Source organism: Manis pentadactyla, chromosome 5 (genome assembly GCF_030020395.1).
Source record: "Manis pentadactyla isolate mManPen7 chromosome 5, mManPen7.hap1, whole genome shotgun sequence".
Taxonomy (NCBI): Eukaryota; Metazoa; Chordata; class Mammalia; order Pholidota; family Manidae; genus Manis; species Manis pentadactyla.
Window position 1 is genome coordinate 111,128,328 of NC_080023.1, and position 22,047 is coordinate 111,150,374.

General features: G+C 32.7%; 1 protein-coding gene and 1 pseudogene across 1 annotated transcript in view; both read left to right on the forward strand.

The window, feature by feature from the left end:
- The window catches only part of HSPA4L (heat shock protein family A (Hsp70) member 4 like), a 56,922-nt gene extending 39,185 nt beyond the window's left edge, over positions 1-17,737 (forward strand). The window contains exons 13-19 of the mRNA XM_036922954.2: positions 754-852; positions 2,458-2,595; positions 3,951-4,076; positions 4,381-4,488; positions 6,850-6,969; positions 9,830-9,991; positions 11,902-17,737. Coding sequence (XP_036778849.2) covers positions 754-852; positions 2,458-2,595; positions 3,951-4,076; positions 4,381-4,488; positions 6,850-6,969; positions 9,830-9,991; positions 11,902-12,090 — 942 coding nt within the window. The 3' untranslated portion in view covers positions 12,091-17,737. The remainder of the gene's footprint in view (positions 1-753; positions 853-2,457; positions 2,596-3,950; positions 4,077-4,380; positions 4,489-6,849; positions 6,970-9,829; positions 9,992-11,901) is intronic.
- An 806-nt stretch (positions 17,738-18,543) lies between these two features.
- LOC118930981 (COMM domain-containing protein 6-like) lies at positions 18,544-19,401 on the forward strand (annotated as a pseudogene).
- The last annotated feature ends 2,646 nt before the right edge of the window (positions 19,402-22,047 follow it).

Here is a 22,047-nt window from a genome sequence, read left to right on the forward strand (position 1 = left end):
AATTATCTTCTGACTTTTTTTTCTCTTTGGCACAAATAAGCGTTATTCATGATAGCCCTCTGGGTTTATATATCACAGATATAATAGAGAACTCAATCATACTGATTCTTGAATTCCAAGGTTTCTCTTTTTTAGGAGGGTGGTGGTGGATAAGATTAGGAAAAAACAGAAAAATCTAATACTTGTGGTTGTTTGCCATGTAGAGGGTATATTTTGGCAGTCTTATTGGTTGAAATTTTGTCTTTTAGACATTGAAATTCTTAAAAGTTTATATTGTAATAATTCAGAGGCATCACTTCTGACAGTTTTGATGTATTTTCTTGAGCATTTACTAGACTTAAAAAGTGTAGCTGCGTTTACATGCTACATAAACCTTGTTTTTCTTGCTTAATTTTCCTACATTAAGTTCTTTATAAACATTTTTCATACCAAGTTTAATGTTCTCTTTATTGTAAGCTTGACCATATGAGTCTTGGTTTTTGGGTCTTGGTTTGTGAACTTAAGAACAATTTTCCATTTTTTTGCAGTTACTTGGCCCAGGTGAATGGAACAAAATTCATTCACACAGCATGAAAAATATCTTTTCATTTTACTACCTGTTAGTCTATTTGTGGTTATTTTCATCTGAAAAACGAGCTTCTACTCTTATGTTCACACATTTCAAAGCAGGCTTAAAGTCTAAGATGATGTTTATTAAAAATAAATAAAAAGAAAGGCACTACAAATATTATCAATTACATATTTTCTTTCCAGGATAAAATGCAGGTTGACCAAGAAGAAGTAAGTCATCAAAAATGTTATGCCGAACATACTCCGGAAGAGGAAATAGATCATACAGGAACCAAAACAAAGGTTTGTTTTACTATTTCTATGATTGTATCTTTTTGAGATTGATATTTTGAGCTAACATATATACTTTATAATGCATGCTTTTAATACACAATATTTTTCATCTTAGTACTGTGGAAAAGTACAGAAACCAGAATAATTTCAATGATTTCTTATAGACTAGGATTTTTTAAAGAATGAACCCAAATACTAGAAGTAAAATTATCTACTTGGTAGGAAAAAAGATCCATTTTTTCAGTAACTTTTTTTCTCAACTAAAAGTCATATAATCGCAGAGAAAATAGGAAATGGAATAAGCCAAATGAAGAAAACTTAGTATCTCAAAATTAACCATTGTAAACATTTTGCTATGTAACATATTATTTTTCTTTGTGCAAAAATTAATATTTTAAGTAAAATTTTAAAGGATAAATCTATTAATTGAGAATCTTTATTTTACTTAGACAATCATTGTTGGTAAAAGAAGGGAGACCCTGCCACAGTCACCCAAATGAATGTGGCACAGCTCTAAATACCAGCTCCAACAGATATTTCTAACTTGAATGGAATTGCATCTGTGTTTGTCAGCTTTATGGAGTTTTTCTGGAGGTTATAAAGATTGAGTTTCAAGACCTTTAAAGTAATTTAAAACTCAAGTAATTTAAAACCTGAAACCTATTTTTCTAAATGTTTAAATTTTACCCAATATTTTTTGCTTTTAATATACAGCTTTGAGAGTTTGCATACCATACAATTTGCCCATTTAACTATACAATTCAATGGTTTTTAATACACTCAGAATTTTGCAACCATTATCACAATCAATTTTGCAACATTTTCATTACCCCAAAAAAGAAACCCTGTACCCATTAGAAGTAACTCCCTACTTCCCCACAACTTTCTCCCCTCTAGCCTCTAGGCAGCCACAGTCTGTGTCTATAGATTTGCCTATTCTGGACATTTTGTATAAATAACAGTCATACAATATACATTGTCATTTGTGATTGACTTCTTTAAGTTCAAGGTTCATCCAGATTGTAAGATGTGCAATACTTCTTTCCTCTATGGCTGGATAATATTGCATTGTATTAATGCATACCACATTTTATTTGTCCATTCATCAGTTGATGGACATTTGGATTGTTTCCATTTTTTTACTTTTATGTGTAAAGCTATTAATAATCATGTACAAGTTTTTGTGTGGATGTATGTTTTCATTTTTCTTGGGCATGTAGCTAGGAATGGTCCTGAAGACCTGCCCAGCTGTTTTCTAGAATGGCTGCATGCAACATTTTACAATCTTGTCAACAATGTATAAGGGTTCCAATTTCTCCACATCCTCACCAACTCTTGTTATTTATAGCCATCCTCGTAGGTGTGAAGTGGTATACCTCCTTGTGGTTTTAAGTTGTATTTCCAGACTGATATTTTTTATGTAGAAAAATTTAGTGTCCAGAGAGTATAAAATACTCTGATGATACTGGTATATTAAAGTAAAATTTTTAATAAAGTGTAGTCAGTACTAATCATTTTGTTTTAGTTTTTTTGTTTCATCTTTGAAATCACTCTTTTGAACCTATTTTCAAGTGGGTTTTAGAAATTTACACTTCTCTTGAATTTCTTTTGCAGTCAGTTCCATCAGACAAACAAGACCCATCAAACCAGACCTTTAAAAAAGGAAAAGTCATGAGTATTGATCTACCTATCCTGAGTAGCTTGTGTAGACAACTGGGCCAAGATCTTCTGAACAGCTACATTGAAAATGAGGTATATAAATCTGAATTTATGTTGAAATGGTGATAGTGTATCCTGAAATTTCTGTAGAAGTCCATGATTATCTCCCAAATTTGGAGAACTAGTCTATAATGCATTAGGAATTATTAAATAGAACATTGAACTACTTTATTTGGATGAAATACTGAAATATATTAATGTTATGTACATTGTAGCTTCCATCTTAGTTACATCAAAAACATGGATTGTTTCCACTATAGCAAAAATCCATTACAACATTAATAATTCTTACCCCCTTTTATTCTGTCGTATATATAAAATCCAGCAGATATTATATGGGGAAGTATTAGCAGCTCCCCTCTTCTAATGTAGGGCTCTATTCAGTATGTTTTCTGACTTCCATTTAATACTTGGGAAAAGTATTATTAAATTATAAAATTTTGTTCAAGTATTAGAATCTTCATATTCTTCCTTTGCTTTTGATTATAACAATATTTTTGCTAGCATCTCTAAACATTTTGTTTATTATTTAATGCTCAAAACAAGCCCATGAAGGATAGGTACTATTAGGGATCTACATTTAGATGAAGAAACAGGAACAAGTGGCCTAAATCCCCAAAGGCCAGAGAGTAACCTTTGGATTTGGGTCTAGGAAGTCTCCAAAGTTCAAAGTCACAATCACTATGCTGTATCCCTCCCATGGCTAATGTTTATTCAGCACCTATTATGTGCTAGGCACTATACTAAATATTTTATGTCAATTAGGTCAATCTTATTAATGGCCTTATGAGATAGACAGAACTGCTTTTTGTTTAAGAATAAGAAAACTAAAGCTTAGAGAGGTTGTGACTTTCCTGTAATCTCAAAGCTAGTGAATAAGGAACCTAGGATTTGAACCCAAGTATGTACAATGAAATAGTCTCTGTGGATTTTTTAAATAGCTTTATTGAGATACAATTCACATACCATAAAATTCACCTATTGTACATATTTATCCAGTCATCTGTTAATGGACAGTTGGGTTGCTCCTACCTTTCAGCTGTTGTGAATAATGCTGCAGTGATCACTGGCATAGAGATACCTGTTTGAGTTTCTGCTTTCAATTCCTTTGGTTATATATCTAGAAGTCAAACTGCTGGGTCACTATACAATTCCTTGTTTAGCTTTTTGAGGAGCCATCAAATTGTTGCCATTACAGCTGTAGTACTTTACATTGCCAATGGTAATGTATAAGGGTTTCAAATTCTTTGCATCCTCTCCACCACTTGTTTTCAATTTCTTTGACTATAGGCATCCTAGTAGGTGTGCAGCGGTACTTCACTGTGGTTTTGTTTGCATTTTCCTAATGTATATTCTTAATGGCAACTAATCTGAAACTTTTTGAATAGGGAAAGATGATAATGCAAGATAAGTTAGAGAAAGAAAGAAATGATGCTAAAAATGCTGTTGAAGAATATGTATATGATTTTAGAGACAAGCTGGGCACTGTCTATGAAAAGTTCATCACTCAAGAAGTAAGTCTAAATTTCATAATTTTTTATTAGAAGTATTTAGATGTTTGCTTGAGAAGGCTAATATGAATTATGTAAATAAATGTACCCAATATGTAGTTGTTGTCAGTCTCCTTGAACCATATTTAGGAAGGGTACTTAAGTATTTTTCCGGTTGTACAGTATGCTGAAAAATATGTTTATGAATAAAAAGTCAGAAAAATCTGAAATTTAATCTTTTATACTTGAAAAACATTCTTCCCTTCCTTGATAACTTTTATTTCTAAGTAGAGCATTTTCAGTCAATTTCTCTTAAATGTCTAACTAGGACTTGAATAAACTCTCTACAATATTGGAAGACACAGAAAACTGGCTTTATGAAGAAGGGGAGGACCAACCTAAACAAATTTATGAGGATAAGCTTCAAGAACTAAAGGTAAATTTTTTGAAATCCACTTTAGTTTTGAATAAAACATTGTTTTCCTAAAAATTATCGTGTAGGAGCACAGTGTATATCTTACATATTTATTAATAAATATGTAAGAAATTACTAAGATATGTGTAAGAGAAAATGTTCTAATTTTAAAAGCATTTTGAGGAGTAATGCTACATGATAAATCATGTGTAATCGTATTTGTCCATCTTGATGCTCATATATATTTAGCAGATGACCAGAGTGTTAATACTACTTTTTCACAAGCCATATATTTCTGAAATGTTAAGAGAGGAGTTGTTAACCTCATTCCTTCTTATCCATTAGAGGACTCACCTTCCTCTGCTTCTCTCCCGCTTTGCTCTGATTCTGAGAAGTAATATACTACCTTTTGCATTTTCACATTGCAACTGATGGGGATACCTGGCCAGCAAAAATAGCACCCCTGCTCTTAAACATCCTTTCACAAAGAAATGACTGTGAGGTCTCCTTTTTCTAGGTCAGTGGTAATGATTTTAAGGAAAGACCACTATTACTCCTTTCCTACTGCTTGCTATCCAACGCTTTCCCCACCCTGAAAAAAGGTATCTAAGAGATTAGAAGTTCAGATTGGAAGGATGAGAGGAAATTTTAGTCTTTCCTTTTTAGTGTGTATCATTGCAGTGCTTTAATATGCACATGAAATTACCTGGGCTTTTAATGAAATGCACACAGGTTATGATTCCGTATATATGAAGGGGACCCATGATTCTGCATTTTTTATTAAGCTATGATTGATATACACTCTTATGAAGGTTTCACATGAAAAAACAATGTGGTTACTACATTTAGCCACATTATCAAGTCCTCACCCATATCCCAATGCAGTCATTGTCCATCAGTGTAGTAAGATGTCACAGATCCACTATGTACCTTCTCTGTGCTACACTTTTCTCCCCATGATCCCACACACCAGATTCTGCATTTTTAACAAGCTTACAAGAGATTCTGATGCTGCAAGTCCCTGAACCATTCTTTTAGTAGCAAGAGAATACATAGATGTATTGTGCTTAGTGAAATAAGCCAGGTGGAGAAAGACAAGTACCAAATTATTTCACTCATCTGTGAAGCATTAAGAACAAAGCAAAAACTGAAGGAACAAAACAGCAGCAGACTCACAGAACCCAAGAATGGACTAACAGTTGCCAAAGGGAAAAGGACTGGGGAGGGTGGGTGGGAAGGGAGGGAGAAGGGGAATAAGGGGCATTACGATTAGCGCACACAATGTGCGGGGGTGCACAGGGAAGGCATAGCACAGAGAAGACAAGTAGTGACTCTAGCATCTTTCTATGGTGATGGACAGTGACTGTAATGGGGTATGTGATGGGGACTTGATAATGGGGGGAATCTAGTAACCACAATGTTGCTCATGTGATTGTATATTAATGATACCAAAAAAAAAAAGTAGTGAAGCTGTGAAAACAGTAATAAGTTAATAATAAAGACAGAATAAGTGTTGAGAAAAAACAAGTATGATTCAAGTAAAGTCAATGCATTATTGTGTCCTGGGACAGAAAAAGATGAAATCCAAATAAAGTCTGCAGTTCAGTTAAAAGTAATGCACCGGTATCAGTTTCTTAGTTTTGACAAATGTACCATGGTGTGTTATACAGTGTTAACATTAGAGAAAAATGATGAGAGGTACTTGGCTCTATTATTTCTGCTGTAACTTTTCTGAAAATCTAAAATTATTCTAAAGTAAACTGATTTTTATTCAAGTATGTTGAGAATTTCAAAAGAGTTATTCATTCTTCTCAAAGTTTTACTGCTTGTTTTAACATTTAGAAATTCCCCATTTCAGACTCCTGGAGCAAGGAGCCAAAGGTGTGTTTTTTTAAGTACTACACGGCTACACTTGTAATACAGTACACATTTTCATCTAATGAATAGACATTAGACATAGTATCAATATATACTAAATATCACGAAATCCCAGTAATCATGTTGCTTATAGTTATGTGCATTATACATATTTGAAACCAAGTTTCAAATACATGTATTCTGCAAGCAATACAGTCCTTATGTTCTCATTTTAATAGTTCTGTAAACTTTTAACACCTAACCTTGAAGGAATTAAAGTTTTGCCTTTGGGTCTGAGAGAAATCAAGAGATAATCTTAATGAATGGGAGAAAGGTATGTCCATGAGTTAGACATCCCTGTGTAGGACTGAGTTAGCAAGTAACCCCTGGAACTCAATTCATGTATGGAAATAAAAAGGGACATACTTGACTCTGGCCAGCTTCCCTTCCTATCCATCATCCTGTGTGAACCCAATAAGTTTTCTATTAATAACTTTTCTTTTAAAAAATTTATTGTGTTAACAGAAATATGGCCAGCCTATTCAAATGAGGTACATGGAACATGAAGAGAGACCAAAAGCTTTAAACGACTTGGGGAAAAAGATTCAACTTGTCATGAAAGTGATAGAAGCACACAGAATCAAGGTGATGAACTGATAAAGCCAACTAATGGAATGGCATTTGTGAATACATGGTGAGGGTGGGGAAAATCTAAAGAGTTCTCAGCCACAAAGCTATAGCAGTTGCTGCCAAACTCCAGAGCCACTGTGGGCCAAGCTGTAAAACTTGCTTCTATGTTGGAGAATTGTCAGGGCAGGGTGCTGATACAGTGCACGTATTTCACCTCAGTACCGTTGGCCTGTTTTTCTTTTGGTTGCTCTTTGTCTTCCAGTCTGTTAGTCATTTGTAGTACCCTGAGCCCTTTCTTTAATATACATGCCCAAACCTGTATTACTACACTTAACCTTTCCACTGTTTTTAAGCCTCAGATATTTAGTTATATAAAGGCTGTCTCCTTTTGGCTATAACAGTGAGATTTGACAAAACTAAACTTATCATTTTTTTCCTCTCTAAACCAGAAGTTAGCAAACTTTTTCTTTAAATGAACAAATGGTAAATATTTTAGGCTTTGCAGGCCTTATCTCTATATAACTATTCAGCTCTGCCATTATAGTGCAAAAGCAACCATTTATGATATGTAAATGATTGACTATGTTCCAAAATAAATTTATTTAAAAACATAGGCAGCAAGTTGGATTATATGTGCAGGAAAAGTTTGCTGATGCCTACTTTAAATAAATAATCGCTATAATTCCCCACTTATCATTGGTATTGAAATTACATCCATGGGCAGGAGAGGCTAGCACCAGGAAGATTCAGGCAAAGTATCATAATAATAGCTTACATTTATCAAGCCCTTAGTAAATTTTATCTAAAGTGAGGGTTATCTCACTTTATCCCACAAGGCTATATCGTAAGAAAATTGCAGGGCTTAAGCAACTTGTCAAGTATATTACATAGGTAGCAAATGATGGAGTCAGGATTTACCTGAGTTGACATATAAATCTTAACAACCATATTGCTTTTCATTACACAGTGTAGAAAGAAGTTACTTACTTTAGAAATAAAAGATTTGTGAATTGTATAAAATAAAACTGCAATCCAGCCAACCTAAAAGAAGATTCCAGCTGTTGAGTGTGAATGTGCCTGCCAGTATCAGTATCCAAGTTATCCGTACAGCTACAAAGGATATTGGAAAGCTAAGAAAGAACAAGCAGACAAATGAAAACACCAAGAATTTTTTAAATCTAGTATTGGAGATCCACTTGAAATTACTACAGCCCAATACTCCCTAGACTTCAGCAATCTTCTTGAGTGTGTAGGTTTAAGATATTATCTAAGGCAAGGCAACACTTCACTTAAATTCAAGGAGTTTTAGTTTGTATTATGGGCCAGGCTCCCTTCAAGATGCTGAAACTGCAGCATCAAACAGAACATTGACCCTGTTTCTAATATGCTTCAGTGGGCAAAGGTGGACAATAAGTTACTGTGAAGTAGTCAGATGGTGATAAAGGGCTACGGAAAAAGGGACTGCCAGAGGTGGAGATTTGTCAGAAGGGCAGATAATAAAATGACATACATGTGAGGGGAGAACTAAAGGAGGTAAGAGCTCAAGTTCTTGGAAAAGGAAATAGCAGTTGCACAACTCGAGGGGAGAACATGTTGGGGGAACAGCAAAGAGGCCAGTATGGCTTAAACCATTGCAGTGGGGTTAGCAAGTGCCAGATCATAAAGGGCCTAGTAGGGAATAATAAAAGTTTGGCTTTTACTCTGAGATACAGGAATCCACTGGAAGTTTTTGGGCATAGATGTAATATGATTTATATTTTAAAGGATCTGGAAGCAGAGACTGGATAAGACTTTATTAGAACAATAAAAAAGGAAATGAGGGAAGCCTGAACCTGGATACGGAAGCAGGGAAGTGGTCCGATTTTTGCTTTATGTATTTTGGAGGCAGAGCTTATGAGATTTGCTGATAGATTTTATATAAATATAACAGAGGAGTCAGAAATGACTCCAAGGATTTTTGTTCTGGAAGGATGAAGTCGTCATTTATTGAGATGGGGAAAACTAAGAAGGAGGGAGTAATCAGGAATTTGAAAACATAGGAAGTCATTTCAAACTTTACAAATAGGAACTAAAGTTGGAAGTTGGATATAGTGGGTGAGTTCAGGGAAGAGATTTAGGCTCCAGGCTTTTTTGAAGGGATGAATGGGGAGGAGCTTAAGAAGTGATACATGGAATACGAAGGAATTCAAGAAAAGGTAGGGACCCAGAAACTGTTTCAGATGATGTATGCATAATTTGTAATCATGGGCAGAAGACGAGGATCTGGTAATATTTTATGGTTTAAATAATAGCATCACTATTCTCCAAGTTCTTTGGCTTTGGAATATTCTTTCAGTCTCTTTCCCTTTATTTTCAATGTCTAATCTATAAACCATCAGGAGATCCTGTGTGTGTTGAAAATGGCATTTCTTTGCAGTCTTGTGGCAGCCCACCCAAACCATGGCTTCGTCAGTTGTCTCCTATATGTGGCAGCTATGGTTCTCTTTTTCAGACAGAATTTTATTACGCAGTTCTTCTGAGCAACTTAACATGTTGATCTTCTGTATATGCATAATTTTCTGTCTAGCTTGCTGTATTCCTGCTTCCCTTACTTCTCCTTATTCCCTAACAGATTCAATTCCATAAAAAGCTTCTTTCTTGGCTAAGTACTTTTAAATATTCTCCAATAGTCATTCTTTTCCAAGCCAAACTTCTTCAGAAAGCCTTTCCTTTTAAAAACCAACTGATTATTTTATTTCTCCCAGTCTCTTTAGTACCTTGTAATTTGTGTGTGACTTCTTCACATGGGTATGCATTCAGTAAGAGGAGGTGTTTTAACTAGAAAACAGGAAGTTCTTGCTTACTGAAAAATCCGAAAAAAATATTTTTTTAATAGGATGAAAGATATGATCATTTGGATCCTGCTGAAATGGAAAAAGTTGAAAAATATATCAGTGAAGCCATGAACTGGCTGAACAGTAAGATGAATGCACAGAACAAACTAAGTCTTACTCGAGATCCTGTGGTGAAAGTTTCAGAAATAGTTGCAAAGTCAAAGGTAAGAAAATATAAAATTCTCTTCTTAATGGGTTCCAACACTAAGAATTTTTAATGGAATCCATACTTTGGGAAATAATCAACTTGCACAGGAACTGAGAAAAACCTGAAATTTAAGGCTAATTTTTAATCTTGTGAAAAAGAGAAAAGGTTCTAGGCTGGATATCTCTGTTCCTTGATTTAATTGGTCACACACACAAGGCTGCTTTTAAAATTTTAAGTATAATACAAAATGAAATAAAGTAATGTGACAACTTAAATATGTCAAACTCTTATAGATTGGATCAGAATTCTAAGTCCCCATTGTAAAACTGTAGTGTATCTGTCTTTGGCATAATTTGACATGTGTCAATTTCTACGGTAAAATCTTATACCTGAAATAAACCTTCCAGTCTAAAAAACATTACTAATCAAAACATCAACAGTTACATAGAAAACACGATAGAAAACATGGAGACAAACTTTATAATGAAGATGAGCATTTAAGTAGAAAAATGAGTAAAGACATTGGATAAGCAATTGCCAAAAGAAGAAATACATGTAAATACATCCCCATTAAATATATAAAAAGGTGTTCATCCTCATCACTATCTTTTCATTCATCTGATTCATAGTTGTATGTTTACCCTTACAATCTTTGCCATAGTTGTCAAGGGTGTGAAGATGCGGATGCTCTCCCAGAGCAACTTGGTTAAATTTGTTACAACTTTTCTGAGACATTGTGTAACATATAGAAATTTAAGGTCAGAATACCCTTTAACTTAGAAATCAGAAATATCTAGAAATTCATCCTAAGTAGATTGTTGACATGTATATGCGATAAATACCCTTGTTTATAATACCAAAATATTGGAAATAACCTAAATGCCTGTCAGTCAGTAAGAAATAGATAAATAGCATCCATACAATACACTGCATTCATTAAATATAATACTTTAGATGTAGACAAGACATACATCTAGATATAAAGATACATACAACAAAGTGAGTAAAAATGGGAAAGATTAAAGAATCTACTCTCATTGTTTAAATAGCATTTGCATAGATTTCTGTGTTTATATACGTGTATTCATGGACATACATCTAGAAGGATGTTAAGAAAAATAATCTGTAGGAGATGGAATTTCAAGTTTTTTTAATCTAGTTCAGTATGTTTTTAGATATTTGACTTTTTTAACAAAAACAGGTCGTTTTTTAATTCATAGTATAGTTCCTTTTGAGAAAATTTCAGAAAGAAGCTGTAATAATTTACTCCTAATCAGATGAGATGTAGAGTTTTATAAGAGCAATTTGACACTAAAACATCCCCCCAGGATGTTACTCCTTCTATCCACCCTTATCCCAATTTCTGTGGTAGTGATCTTGCAAGATTTTAATGATTTGTTGTTTCTATGTTTTTTAAAAAAAGAACGTAGAAAATATATTGTATTTCTTTTAAACTATTATCAACTTGCATGTACTTTCATGGCTAATTTTTCCTTCAACAGGAAAGACCACTCAGCTATTTTCAAAAAGTAAGTGTGTATATTGCTAAGATTGTTTTCATGTAAATGTTGAGAAATAACAATTTATGAAATAGGTGTTTTTTGACATACTCTCAGAACATCAGGCATAATTGAGAGCAATGAGTTCAACATTATACCGCCCAAGTAAAACTATATTTAAATTATGAGGAACCAGTTTGTAGGGAAATTAGATGCAAAAAGTATTGTTAAATTTCGAATAGTTTCCTATCACCACTGACATGCACTAGCCCAGAAGGTAAAATCCTTTATTCAGGTATTTGAAGAAATAGTTGGTTATCTAGCTGAGCTAACATAAATTCAAGAATGTGGAATTAATGTGGAAATTTAGAAGGTTAATGGTAACTTGTGTAATATTTTTAATACTTTATTTTCTTCATGTCTTTAGGAACTGGATGATTTCTGTAACCCCATCATTTACAAGCCCAAACCGAAAGTAGAGGTTGCTGAAGACAAAACAAAAGCTAATAGTGAACACAGTGGACCAATGGATGGACAGAGCGGGACTGAAACTAAGCCAGATACAACAGACAGCTCACAGCATACTAAATCTTCTGGAGAGATGGAAGTGGACTAAGTCTTAATTTTATCTTCATGTAATTCAAACAAGTGCAAGTAACCACAGGGTCCATTCTTTTACATGTACACACAACAGATGTTCAGTTGTCCTCAACCATGTTTTGTCATTTGTTTTTTGGAGAGTTTTGAGAAGTGTTTTATATTATATTGAGTGCACCTCTGTTATTCCATTGCTGCTTATGTGAAGCTTAGCTGAATATAGATTTAAAATCAGTTTAAGCTTTCCTAACATTTTTTTATCAAACATGCAAGATTGCTATGTAGTTGGCAACAATCTACCTTATTTAAAGCTTCTAATTGGATAAACCTCAGCCCCTTTATTCAGGAAGAGATACTGTATTGCACTATTGTTGCAGAAGCATAGATTTAATTGCATCATTACTTTGAAAAATATACTGCAGTTGATGTGGTTTAAAGTCACTGAGGGACTGACCTTTTTCTAGTTATTGTATTGTTAAAATTTAATTATTAAAACAAATAATCTCATTAGTGTGCCATGAGAATTCCAAAGCTTTGTTGTCATCCCATAAATGAATTTAAATCACATGTTGAAAGGGAAAATGCACAATTTATGTTAAAGTGACACCAGCAGTTTGCTTCTTTTATTAGTAATGTGAATTGATGTTTTCTCAGAGTAATTCAGTGTCATTTTCTCCTGAAATTTCTCATCGACTTGTCCTCAAGACCATCTGCTGCTAAATTAACACTAGCCTAAAGATAAAGAAGCATTTTTTATGAAAACAGCTTTATGTTAATGGAGAAATGCTGTTGACCTACTTGGACATACATCTGTGTTGTTAATAGTCTTGTTTCCACTTTAATAGTTGTTTTGGTTTTATTAATTCATTTTGTTAATATCTTAACACAGGGTAGGGAGAAATGGCACAATGTATTGCATTATATACATTTATCACTGATTTACTTAACATTAAGATATAAATACTATTAAGTAATCAGTAATACTTGAAAAGAAGCATTTATATATCATTAAGTTTGAGGAAATAATGCTTGTAATAAACTTAACTATGTTAACATATCAACAGGCAAAATACAGAATGTTCCATAGTGTAATATGGTATGATGTGATTAAATTACAGTTCCTGCTGTTACATGACCTGTTCGGATCTTGGCTCCAGTTTTGGTGCTTCTTACTTAAATTATATGGGACAAGGAAGGGACTGTGAAATTAAGAGATTTTAGGAACTTAATCTGTGCTTCATCACCAGTCTTGTTCAGATTGTTCAGTTCTGTCCAGAGGTTTGAAACCATTTTAAATATGGAAGCAGACTGAAATGACTTTTCAACCTACAAGAAGCATAGACGATGCGTGGGCATTTATGTTTACTGTCCATCAACTGGTTTGACCTAGCTTGAAATTTTGAAAGGCTCAGACTTTTTCCCAAAGCTGAATCTCTATATTAGGAAGAATTAATATTGACTTTTCTTTAATAAAAATTGAGAATTTAATATCTTTAGGGATAGTCGTTATTTCTCACAACTAGTTCTCTAAGAGAGATTTTGTTTCTACAATGTAGTCTGCACTACAAGAAGAGTATGGGGCAGTGCATTTTGCAGGGATTATTCATACTTTTTGAGGGAGATGTCACTTTTTGCATTAAAAAAGTCATATAGACACAATATATTTTTAATGTCTTCTAGTCTTTCAACTATCCTTGTCTTAGTACTCTTAAAATGAAGTAACTATATCCATTAGTAATAAGTGATGAAGTACATTTTTTTAAAAGCATGTATCAGTTATTCTTTATTTTTATGTTGAATGTATAGGTTCATTTCAGGAAAAGCATCAAAGTTATGAAAGGGACATCAACAGTACATATAAGGAGTTAAAGCTCTTTGTTGAATTAACAAGAAAACCTCCATCTACTTTGTTAGGAGCTAAACCTCAAAAACTTGTTGGGAATAAATTTAAGAACAACCCTTACCGCATCTGAATTGTCCAGTATATCCTGACATTTTCCCTTCCTTCTCTGAACTCAGTTTATATAGTTCAGTGTTGTAGTCAGATATGTGTGACATTCCAATTCTTGCACTTAAATAACCTTTGATTTTCCTACCAATTTATTCATTTATTTAAATGGTATTTTCAAAAGCCCTATAACCTTATAATGTAGTTGTTTACTGAATATATTAATAGAAGGAATGTTCTCCTTAATACAGTTTTGGGTAAAAGACATGGTTCAGTTTAATTTTAATCTGCACCAAAATATGTAGTGCTAGACAAAAAAAGATTCTTTTCAAAATAAAAAGCCACTACTACTACTATAGGAGTTATTTTAAAAATTATATAGCAAAATAAAATGTTTTCCTATAGTAAGCAATAACTATGTAGGAAATATCTAGGATGCTTAAGCAGTACAGATTAGTACACTCTGACTCTAGAAAAATATAAATTACTTGTTTTCAGAAACCAACTCCTTATAGCCAATTTATACTGTGATCATAAAAACCAAGATTGCTAAATAAAAGTTTGTGGTGTTTTAACTCTTCAGTAGTATACAGAATTCTTAAGTTTTATAACAACCAGAAATAACACAACAAAGAAAAGGCTACTGGAGACAGATGCAGTTTTAAATGGATAATTAGACTTTTTTTAAGAAATAAAGATCTCGAACACTTTTTTGGGTCAATTTTTAGTATATTTATGATTATTTCCTAGATATATAAGTCATTACTTAGAGTGAATTTTGCAGCTCAATTATCAATGTAATAAAATGATAGTATTAAAGCATTTTTATCCAAATTAGCACATCTTTAAATGTTTTGAAAAATTACCTGTATTTAAAGGCAAATGATGTTTGAATGCAGTATCAAATTAGTTGACTTGGGTTTGACCCCAAACAGCTATAACCCTCCCTCCATTTTCATAAATTTGAATTGTAATAATGTATATAGACATTCCCATTAAAATTTTGTTTTGTTTTTAATAGTTGGCATTTGGCAGTCCACAATAATTAAAGTGTTGGTGTAAATTTAACATATTATAGAGATTTCAAAGTGATTCTTAAATGACTAGAAAAATATGCCTTCAAAAAAAACTTCAGTTTTAAAGAAATTGTTATTTGAGTTTTAAGCGGAATTTGGTTTTCTAATATTTGATTCTGTAAAACTTAATAAGAGGCATATCTAATTATATTGATATATCAGTATTTAAAATGTGATGGCACTGATTAAAGTTAGCAACTAACGACTTTTCAAATGACATAAGTAGAGATGCTTATAAAATTTGATTTTATATTTTATTATCCTTTTCCTACAATATGTTTTCTAACTATCATTCATCTAGCAAAATAATCTCCTGAAAGCAGTCAATTTCAGAAGACACTGACTTCTTTTTTTGGGGCGGTATCATTAATGTACAATTACATGAGCAACATTATGGTTACTAGACTCCCCCCATTATCAAGACTCCACCACATACCTCATTTTAGTCACTGTCCATCAGCATAGTAAGATGCTAAAGACACTGACTTTTTTACCTAAATAGGAAAACATCTTTAAAATTACCTCTTGTTTTTTGTCGGGGTCTGAATTAATCCAAAGCATCATTGTAAAAATAATTCCCAGTAAGCACATAATTTTTTTTTTTACAAAAATTCAATGCAGATCACAGACCAAGACTCTTCTTAACCAAACAAATAAAAAGGAAACTTTACCCATTTTACTTTCACATCTCTAATTTAAAATGAACTAAAATTAATATTCTTCCATGTACTCACACAGCTTTCGGTTTATAAAATACAGACAGATACATTTCTAAGGGTTTTTTTGCTAAATTCAAGGGTAATTGTTTCACACAATAAAAGGGCACCTGGGAATTTTAGAATGTTAACAAACTGCTTAGAAGAAAAGAGGAAAATCCAAATGTCTACTACAGTATCACTACGTACAGGTGGTGATGGCTTTTTCATCTCCCAGATCCCTAAGGGTGCCTCTAGCATATTGTTAGAGTAAGTATTGAAAGAAAAAGCACATCTGTTAAAATAACAACTTGAAGCTTTCAAGTTAATAAAACTTAATAATTGAATCATGAATATTTGATTTCAGTCTGTCAAACAGGTAAAAATCCTTACCACCAAAACCAAAAATTAATAGTATGATGATCTTCACTTTGGAATCTCTAACTTACTGTCATGTCCTAAGTCACAGGATGATCATTAGAGAAATGTATTGATACCTAAAGTGACCCATCCTATAGAGATGAGTAAAATTCAACATGTTTTATTACATAGTTGAGTTGCCTTACAGTATATAAACTAAAGATGGAAATGATCTTAGTCTTCACTGTTATCTTCTCATCCAGTTCTGGACTCTTAAATAATACTTATATTTTTCTCAAATGTATTTTGCTTTTTTATTTTGAGTTATTCTTTAGGTCTTCTATGCATTTTAAAAAATTGTTTCACTGCTGCCCTATCATTTTGATAGCTAATTGTGTTACTGTTGTTTCTTCTTTCATACCAAGTCTTACTGTTAAGAATTTTTTTGACTAATAATTGAGAAGAAAAGCCATGTTACAAGTTTCCATATGTAATATCCCTAAAATTTAATAGTGGCTTCTAGATTTTTCATATTCTGGCCTTAGAATACTTTAAGTAGTTATGGACCAAAAGAGGTTAATTGTATGAGTACTGCATATTAAGTAACCAACATCCCTCATTTTTAATCCAAATAGCAATGTGACAAAATAACAAGGATCAGAAATTCAAAATCGTTAAAGAATAGACACCTCCAATTTTGGGTTTCTGATTATATACGTGAATTGTGCATCTTGTTTTTTTAATTATGTCCTTAAATTTTTTGCTTCCAAGACCTTGAGTTAAAATGCTTTTGAAATTTTATGGACCCACCCAGAACGTAGCTGCTAAAGTGTGATTAGAGATGGAAATCTAGGTAATGGAAGCTTTAAAGCATTGTGTTTTTTGCTTCCTTAAAATAAATTTTTACTGCTTAGTGTCTTGGAAGGAGATTCACGTTAAAAGTGATTACCTTTTATATTTGGTAGGATGAAGCCATTGTTTAATACCACAGTATATAGTGGCAATTTTTTAATGAATTTAACAAATTGCTAGTACAATTTAGTGATATGACATCCAAGTCATTTTTTCATCTCTCCAACCATTATTAAAATAATTTATGTACACACTGACTCTGACTTCAGTTATTAGTGTAAAAAAAGACTTCTGGCAGTTTAGTTCCTACTAGGTAATAAGTCTTTTTTGTCTTTAAGAAAACTACTACATTTGATAATTTCACAGTTTGTTTTCAATACAGAGAGTGAACAGTGCAATGTAGAAAATCATAAGTGTGATGTGTTTATAAAAATAATTGTTTTGCATGTAATAGACCCTTAGCTTCAATAAGTGGACGTCAGAATGGTTTGTGATATTCCTTTGGTAACATTCCAGGAATTTATATTTGGCATACAATTTTGGTTCACAAACACCCGTAAAAATGTTTTCATATGGAAGTATCGAAGTATACAAAACATTTTCTGTGTATGTAAATTGGCATCTTCATGCTAACAAACAGTAATTGATAATAAATGCAATTTGTTTTTGGATGGTAGCACACATTGTCAAGAAGTCATATAATAATAATAAATATACTTACTCCTTGAACCATGAGTTTTGCACACTTGAGATATAATTTTCACAAATTAAACTTCACAACTTGATGATGGTTTGTGGATTAGGTCATCAGAGTCATTTACAAAAATCTGCTCAGCATTGAGGGTTTTTAATTGAGTAAATAGGCAAATTTTTCAAACCTTCAGATGAGATTGTGGAAACTAAAAGAGTAGTTTGCTCATGTTGGATGTGTTGTCACAGAGAGTAACTTGGCTTTATATTGGAGATAAAACTAAATGAATGTGAAGAGTTTAGAAGTTTTCAGTAGGCGTAGAGGAGCTCCCTGTCTCTGAGATTCTTGTAACAGCTCCTCTGAGAATTGCTACACCTGATGAAAAATGTGTTAAATAGCTTTTTGCAGGTAGGAATAAGAAAATTATTAAGGTCCCTTGATCTAGATTAGCATTGTGATGCTTCATTTTCTAGAGGTTGATCAACTTGGGAGAATTCTAAAGATAATTGCCCAGTACAGAAAAATGTTTATATCCCAGTGCAATTTAAACTTCCCAGTAAAATGCAAATAAATACTTCTGAAGTCTAGAAGGCTGAACACTTGGCAGTTCATTCCTATTTGTTTTATCCTTAGTTTGGGATAATTGGAGAGGATTTTGCTTTTTTTTTTTTTCCCTGTAAAACCTGTGTGCCCCTAGCAATTAAACAGGAAGGAGATACAATGGACCAGAGTTGGAAAAGGAGTGTCTGTTGATTTTAAATACCTCACAATACTTTATCCTCAAAAATTCCCCCTTTTTAAAGGTTAAAAAATTGGTTCAAGGTGGTTCATATGGCCTGGAAATTCCAGAATGCTATTTGAACAAGTTATGTAAGCACTACCTTAACTTTCTCCATGATTACATTTGGTCTCCTATTTAACCTCATTGTAGTGATCAAATAGGATGAACCTGACAGGATTTGTGTATTGGTTGTAGAGATATCAAAGATCAGATTAAATTAACTGAATAACTAGAGAAGAAACCATCTGTAGTTAAGAAAATGAACCATGTTGAAGACAAAAGCAAAAAACAGAAATCACACAAAATAGTAGAAATCAATACATTTGTTATATAAGTTATCATAAATACAAGTATACCACAAATTTGCCACTTTAAAAACTGTATGGTGTTTACAAAGTCACTTCATAAACATTAATGATGTAATAGTTTAAATTGATGGAAAAAATATACTAAGAAAAATACCAGTCAAAAGAAAAATTGTGAAACAATCAGATAAAATTGATTTTAAGGTGGAAAGTAATAAAGGTAGTGCTGGGATAAAAGGTGAGCTTTTAATAATAAAGAGTAATTAACCTAGCGAGCCGGTGCTGGATGCTAAGTCCCAGGTCACCAGCCAGCTTATAGATTTTCAGTGGAAATGGGATGGCTGTGAGCTCGGACAGTTGCAGATCACTGAAGTATCCTTATGTAGCAGTGTTGCTAAAAGTGGCAGATCATTTAGGCCAAATAAAGAACAAGTCCTTTGAAATGACAATTCCACAATTTCAGAATTTCTACAGACAATTCAAAGAAATTGCTGCAGTTAATTGAAACTGTGTGAAAACTGGTTCTTGGTTGATAAGTTACTGTCACGTTCTAAGATCATGGACTTCACTTTCTGCATCAAAACTGCATAAGGATCAAATGAAAAAAATATATATATATAACAACTTTGAAAACAGTCTCTAAATATATAAAGCAATTGACAATTACAAAGAGAAGTTTAGGTGTACAATAACAGTGATAACTGATAGTAAGCAATAAATATACAAAATAATAGAATTTTAAAAGGTAGACCTAAGAGACTTAACTATCAGGTAAAACTTTTCTAAGTATATGTGGATTATTTATGAAAACTCATCATATTAGAGTAAAAAAATTAAGGCCACACAGTAGACCATAGTAGATCTCAATCTAAATACCAAAGACCATCATACAGGTTTTCAGACAACAGTGCAATAAGATTAGAAGTTACCTATTAGGAGAGCACAAAATAAATTCCTTATGTACATATGCCTGAATTGAGAAAATTAACTTCTAGAAATGTCATATGTTGAAAATTAAGAAATATGTTTAATCAATGACAGTTTTTAAAAACTTACTTTAAAATGCAACTGCACCCCTTAAATCTCAATCCCTTTTGGAACTACTCTATTTTTATCATTGCAATACACAAGAATGCACATAAGTGCTCAGCAATCTTTATATAAATGAAAGCTGCATATAACACTGGATAACATGCAACTTGGAGCACTACTTTAGATGTGTATGTGTGTGTCTATGTATATAGCTTGAATACATATAAATGAAGATGGAAGATTTAATGACCTTATCATCCCAGTAAAGAGGTAGAAACACAAAAGTAAAATAAACAAAAAAAAAAACTGGAAGAAAATAAGAAAAGTTAATAGCAAATGGAAAAAATGGTCAACAAAATCAAAATCTCTATTTGAAATATAAAAAAAGCTGCTTGCATAGTTGGTCAAGGAAAACAAACATAAGCATTAAAGAAATTCATTTTGAGTTTAAACTCTACCCACAAAAAATATACCAAGTTCAGATAGTTTTAATTAGTTTTAAAAATATTTAGTAATACATAAGTCCTTTTAATGTCTATGTTTCAGAAATTAGGAAAAGAAAATTTACTTTCTTTTCCTCGTATAAAGCCAATTTCATAGTATATACTCTTGGTATCTTACCAGAAAAGTATGGTATGAGGAACAAAATAACTTTTCCAAACTTATTCAAACACATAAATGCAACAAATTATCTAAATATTAGCAAACTGAATTTATAAATACATTTAAAAAACATATAAATCAAATTAGTTTTATCCCAAGGATACAAGTGGTTTAATATTAGAAAACCTCTATTCCCCACATTAACAGATTAAGAAAGAAAAAATAATACTGAAAAACAATTTGCTCGTTTGTAATTTTAAAGAATCTTATACTAAGTCCAAGCCACCATATCTCTCACTCACATTATTGCAGTAGTGTACTAACTGGTCTTCCTGTTACCTATTTCCACCCAACACAGAAGTCAAATTGATCCTTCTAAAATGTGCATCATATTATACATCACTCTTCTGAATAGAACACTGCAGGGATCTCCATAGCACTCAAAGTAAAACCCAAATTCCCTACCATGGCCTGCAAGGTCGTACATAACTTTGAGCATATTTTACTACTTTCTTCCCTGATCACAAAGCTCTGATACAATGACCATCTTCTTTTTTAAGAGCATTGTAAAACTGTGAAAAGATAGAGAAAAATCTTAAAAGCCGCCAGAGAACAAAGACTACTACCCCTCTAAGGAGCAAAAAACTAGTTAATGGCTGACTAGTTAATGTTTGCAACAGCAACAGTGGAATCAAAAGATAAAGGAATGAAATTTCACTACTAAAGTAATAAAACGAAAAAATCTACCAACTTAGGATTCTATACACAAAATAAAATATCCTTCAAATATGAAGGAAAAAATACTCTCATTTAAAAACCAATTTGTTGTTAGCAAATCTGCACCAAAAGTAATTCTATATAGGGAATTCTGCACGGAAAAAAAGCACGAGATAACATGAATATATGGGTAATTCTAATTCTAAATATTAAATGTATTAAAACAATACCATCTTGATCACAACATAAGAGCTATAATGCAAGATAACAAGGAATTAGTGTTTTTGAAAAACACATAACCAAAACTAGATTCTGAATTGAGAGAAAACTTTTGTCTCAGATTGTTCTTCCTTGGCAACAATGAAATGCAGCTAAATAGTTTCTATGAGACAGCTGTTATGTGAACTTACCTATGTATAGATGTAGACATGTACCTGTGTGTGTGTGTGTGTGTGTGTGTGTATACACACACATATAAATACATACACACATCTATTATAATTCAGTCCCACTAAGTATCACAGTTGTGAGGCTATTGCCTATAGGTGCATTTTAAAAACTTAAGTTCCTAAATTTCTAATATGCTTGTGTATTTAACTACTGTTTATTGTTTGTTTTTGTGGGGGGGAGTTGTGCAAAGATTTATAACTTCTTAATTAGTTGTGATATGTGATTATATAATATCCTTATTTTTATGCCTGTTATTCCTTTTAACATTAAATTCCACCTTATTGGTACTGAGGAGTCTGATTCTAGGCCAAAATCCTATGTGTGATTCTTCAGGTTCAACTACTGGTTGTTACATAGGCTTTGCCTAGCTGGCCTCACAGGGGAAAATGTCCCCACACCAGACCTGACGCACAACCAGCGCACTGCAGTCTATGGAGGGAGGTACAATCAAGGACTCAGACCCTCA